This window comes from Salvelinus alpinus, chromosome 3 (assembly GCF_045679555.1).
Source record: "Salvelinus alpinus chromosome 3, SLU_Salpinus.1, whole genome shotgun sequence".
Classification (NCBI taxonomy): domain Eukaryota; kingdom Metazoa; phylum Chordata; class Actinopteri; order Salmoniformes; family Salmonidae; genus Salvelinus; species Salvelinus alpinus.
Window position 1 is genome coordinate 96,109,473 of NC_092088.1, and position 5,638 is coordinate 96,115,110.

At 40.5% G+C, this 5,638-nt stretch overlaps 1 protein-coding gene across 1 annotated transcript; it reads right to left on the reverse strand.

Moving 5' to 3' along the window:
* Nucleotides 1-968: 968 nt before the first annotated feature.
* ddit4 (DNA-damage-inducible transcript 4) lies at nt 969-3,212 on the reverse strand. Its single transcript, XM_071394581.1, has 3 exons — nt 3,029-3,212; nt 2,472-2,735; nt 969-2,285 (listed from the first exon to the last, which is right to left on the reverse strand). Exons 2-3 carry the CDS (start codon nt 2,677-2,679, stop codon nt 1,780-1,782), a joined length of 714 nt encoding a protein of 237 aa, XP_071250682.1. The 5' UTR covers nt 2,680-2,735; nt 3,029-3,212; the 3' UTR covers nt 969-1,779.
* Between the last annotated feature and the right edge of the window lie 2,426 nt (nt 3,213-5,638).

The window sequence follows — 5,638 nt, forward strand, 5'->3', positions numbered from 1 at the left end:
TGTCATTCTTCCTCTCTCTCTCTCTGTGTGTGTGTGTGTGTGTGTGAGGGAGGGGGGAGTTGGACAAGTGCCCAGACCAGTGAGTGCATTACTCATCAAAAAATTGGCTTGTACGACAGTGACTAGCTGCAGCAAAGACGTGAAGATGTGCACGTTTTCTACCAAATCAGATGTGCTGTTGTGTTTCCCAGGGACGGCTTCATTCCACAACGCTTCAGTATCTACGTGACAAAATTACAATATGTATTTAAAACCACAAGCAAATCAGTGGTGAGGAACTAGAAGTAATAACAATGAACATCTACCCTGGGGCTGGTTGGCACTATCTCACTGATACGCTACAGTTTTCTTTATATACTTGTCTCAGTACTTCACTGCCCCTTTCAGAACAAAGCCCACTAGAACAGATGCCTTCCAAGGAAATGTGTCTGTCCTCATATACACAGACCATTTCTTGGGATACTGCAATATATTTCTCAGTTTCTGGTCAACACCTGTAGTTGACTTGCTGTATCGCTAGAGGGCGCTGACTCCAGAAAAAAACACGTCTGAGAAAAACAAGTGGTGTTGCTCAGACAAAGGCCCTGCAATGAATGGAGAAGAAAAATGCGCCTGTGTTGCAAAGAATCCTGGTATCTAATGCTTTGTCGCTTCATGTTCCAATTCATCTAATGATAAGCCTTTGCTACTCTGGCTGCTTTTACACAATACACAGGCAGATAAATGTGGATCATTTTGCCCAATTATTGGCAAAGATCTGATCTAACTGGTCAAAAGTCAAGCCCAATCAGTGTGGGGGAAAACAGAATTTTGCTGCCTGTGTAAAATGCAGCCACGGTGTGCAACTACATATTGTTCTTGATTTAACGAGGTAAAGTAGAGTTTCATTCAGTGATAGGTATCACAATACACTACACCCTCTCATAAGACATTCTGAAAGGTTTGGTCAAAGCAACAATGACAGTGAGTTTTGTAAAAAATAATATTTATTTATTGTCTGAAGTTCATTAAAATGGAAAGTATCAAGACAGTGTGGATATTTGAATATCAAATAAAATGATGCACATATGAGTATGCAGGAGGACAAACCATTCTAAACTGGAAATAAAGAATCAAGTAAACTGACCTGTGGTTCACAGAATGGATGCTACAGACGGAGAAGCAAGTACTGGTAAGTAATGTTGGTCTCTAGCCAAACATGTCAATCTGGTCCCCTTACCATAGTGTACAATGAATTGCCATGAAGAAAGAAAAATATATTACCACAGTTTCTAAATGGCCACATACAAACATTACCATACAGCTAGCTGCCATTGTCTGGTTTCAATAGAAACAGGTAAACATTTTTAACAATAAATGGAAAACCAAACCACCCATCTTTTATAAAATAGATATTAGTGGTTTGCAAAAGTGCCAGAATCTTCATTTTCAGTGTTTGGGTTAACGCCAATCTCTTAAGCACACTAAACTACTCACATACCATTTACTGTAGCTCCCCGCTCCTTTCTCTTAAGCACAATAGTTGTTCTCTTATTAACTTGTCACGTACCATTTACTGTGGCTCCCCTACACAGGGACACCAATCCGCAAATAATGTACATGTACATAGCAAAGTAATCGGCGGCTCATCTTAACAGTTAAGAAAATGTCCTAGAAATCATACATTTGACTAGAATCCAAAATGTTGATCACTAGGGCTCTGATGAGCGTTGTAGGTAGGACACTTGGTACAACAAGGTTTATTAGAAAAATATCTAAAGAAAGTCTCTTTGGTTTCTTTCAGCATTCTTCTATGAGCAACTCTTCAGAGCTGTACAGTTTCTTCTTGATCACTCTGAAGCCCGTGCTCAGTCTAATCGCCTGTCTCTTTACGGGACTGGATGGAGACTTTGTGGAGAAAAGCCCTTGGATTTTGGGCCACAGTCCTCCAGAATCGAGCCTCAGCACCAGTGTGAGCTGGAAGGTAGGGACGAGATATGGGTCCACGGCGATCTGTTCCATACTCTGACACACCTCCCCCTGTTCCACACAGAGGTCTATGAGAGCCCCCCTCAGGCCGCAGGGCTCGCTGGCCGCCAGGTGAAGGAGCTCTTGGCCTATGTGTTCTAGAAGCTTCTCAGGGATGAGTAGTTTGGAACATCTCAGGGCACCGTCTTTGGCTTCCCTTAAGCTACTGGCAATTAGGTCCACGAGTTCTTTCAGAAGGGTCTCCTCCATCGAGAGGAGATCATCATATAACATGTTGCCGAAGTCATCAGATGAGGAGATAGAGGGAAAGTCAAACCCTGGAAGACAGAGGACAGTTTTAGTCATACAGAACGATCAGATAGATCTATCTTTTGTCAAACAACTAGCAATAGTAACCTGGTCTCAGATCTGTTTGTTTCTGTATTAATAGCCAACTCCTATCCTCAATAAGACAGCACAAACAGTTCCGGGGACCAGTCTAGGTCGAGCTATTAAATATTTACCGGAGTCTGAGAGATCAGTCCTGCTGCCATTGTCTGAGTCGGAGTCTATACTGTGACCGCTGCTATTGCCGTCTCCACTGAAGTCGGTTAACTTCTGCACCAGTTTCCCCCATGACGACCGTTTGGCGGTGGCGTCCATTGGGGAAGGGGATGAGTTGAAGTTGTCTAAGTCATGGACCATCATGGTTGTAGGAAGTGCAGGCATCATTTCCAAGTGGTCAAGTTCTTATAACTTTCCAAGTCTCAGGGATCATAGATCAGGTTCTGTTGAGAGAAATAACGGCAAAGATGAGAACACTGAATTTGAAATGAAGAGTAGCTAGCTACAGTAACGTTGACTAGCTAGAATTTACATATCAGACAATCTAACAATACAGCTAGCTATTCAGTGACTGACATAGCTAGTTATCTATTCTAATAAACGTTTACCGAGTGGAGAAAAAGGCAGTTGACTAAGCTAACGTTAGTTTTAACGTTAGTTCTTTCATTCCCTTGTTCAAAGTTGACGCTCGAGACAATACGTTGAAATAATAGCCAGTGACAGGAATGATACTTACAAAGATATGTTGCTAATCCAGTTAAAGTCCGTTTATTTTTTTGTTGTTGCTGAGATTGAGGACAAAGGCTTCCCCGTCAATCCAGGCCGACTATACATGTACTTTTCCCTTCGCACAGCTGCTCAACTCTGCAGATATTCTGCAACGACAAAGCTGTTTAAATAACCCTTATGCAGACCGCAAGACAGCACGCCCATTTCTCACTTTTCAGCCAATCCGAGGCAGGGGCACGTCATCGGTGTTCTATCTTGCCTGGTAACGGGCGGTTAAACACAGAGGGGGCAGAAGGAAGGAGGAAGAAAAGGGACATGGTGAGGGGGGGCTGGGACCCACAAATGTAATTTCTGCTCGGGAAAAACACCAGCTACCGTCTTTGTTGCACGTAGTACTAGCCCGGACATATCCCGGACATCTTAAAACTCCACGCACTTGTTCATTTCCAAAAGAATAGGACGCAATACATTGACTAAGCAGAAGGTGTAACATTACGTCATGGGTTTGGAACAATGTATCTGATCCAAACTAAGCGCATTACATTGTATCATCTGAGTAGGCATAGTCCACTGCTTACTACAACATAGTTCTAGATACAACATGCATTTCACCTGATACCCTAAAAACAACTTACAACAGCAGGGTCATCAATTTGGTGATGCGTAGTTATGATTTTACTTGCAAGAATAACTGTCGAAAATGTTGTTTTGTCATCATTAGGTGGTGCATAGTTATGATTTTACTTGCAAGAATAACTGTCGTAAATGTTTTGTCATCATTAGGTGGTGCATAGTTATGATTTTACTTGCAAGAATAACTGTCGTAAATGTTTTGTCATCATTAGGTGGTGCATAGTTATGATTTTACATGCAAGAATAACTGTCGTAAATGTTTTGTCATCATTAGGTGGTGCATAGTTATGATTTTACTTGCAAGAATAACTGTCGTAAATGTTTTGTCATCATTAGGTGGTACATAGTTATGATTTTACTTGCAAGAATAACTGTCGAAAATGTTGTTTTGTCATCATTAGGTGGTACATAGTTATGATTTTACATGCAAGAATAACTGTCGTAAATGTTGTTTTGTCATTAGGTGGTACGTAGTTATGATTTTACATGCAAGAATAACTGTCGTAAATGTTGTTTTGTCATTAGGTGGTGCATAGTTATGATTTTACATGCAAGAATAACTGTCGTAAATGTTATTTTGTCATCCCATGTACCCCCCACCACGCACCACAGGCAATAGGCATAGAAACTGTCAGCTGCAGATAAACAAAAGAGCCGCAGACAATGGACACACTTCTGGTTATAATATAGCTTATATGTTTTCATGTTGCCTTTATATTATGTCAATTCATCAGTTGGTTACAGTAACAGTTCTTTATGTTATTCAGTGTAGTCCAAGTATGATGCAATGTTACTATGTTATGCTCAGCTGCTGTTATAGTACATACTGCATATTGTAACTTTGCATCTTCCACTTCCCACAAGATATAATATTCTCTCTTACCATTTGTATAGCAAGGCAGAGCATTTACAGGTACATTGATCATTTATCAACAAATGACATTATATTAGTCAGACGTATTGCTGAACTGTCTGTAATACCTTATCTGTTGATCATGTTGCTGATGTCATCATAAAAGGATAACATGGTGACTATTGAGTGTGAGGAACTGTTTCAGGAAGTGGGCTAGAACATTATCTTCATGCACAGAACATCATGTTCTGAATGCAGGTAAACAAATGAGTTGGTTTTGTGTTTGGAGGATGCAGGGACACATTTTTGCATAGTTCTGTGTTTTTTTTATTCATTGTCACATACACCGGATTAGGTGCAGTGAAATGTGTTGTTTTACAGGGTCAGCCATAGTAGTATGATAGGTGCAGTGTAATGTGTTGTTTTACAGGGTCAGTCATAGTAGTATGATAGGTGCAGTGAAATGTGTTGTTTTACAGGGTCAGTCATAGTAGTATGATAGGTGCAGTGTAATGTGTTGTTTTACAGGGTCAGTCATCATAGTATGATAGGTGCAGTGTAATGTGTTGTTTTACAGGGTCAGTCATCATAGTATGATAGGTGCAGTGTAATGTGTTGTTTTACAGGGTCAGTCATCATAGTATGATAGGTGCAGTGAAATGTGTTGTTTTACAGGATCAGCCATAGTAGTATGATAGGTACAGTGAAATGTGTTGTTTTACAGGATCAGCCATAGTAGTATGATAGGTGCAGTGAAATGTGTTGTTTTACAGGGTCAGTCATAGTAGTATGATAGGTGCAGTGAAATGTGTTGTTTTACAGGGTCAGCCATAGTAGTATGATAGGTGCAGTGTAATGTGTTGTTTTACAGGGTCAGTCATAGTAGTATGATAGGTGCAGTGAAATGTGTTGTTTTACAGGGTCAGTCATAGTAGTATGATAGGTGCAGTGTAATGTGTTGTTTTACAGGGTCAGTCATCATAGTATGATAGGTGCAGTGTAATGTGTTGTTTTACAGGGTCAGTCATCATAGTATGATAGGTGCAGTGTAATGTGTTGTTTTACAGGGTCAGTCATCATAGTATGATAGGTGCAGTGAAATGTGTTGTTTTACAGGATCAGCCATAGTAG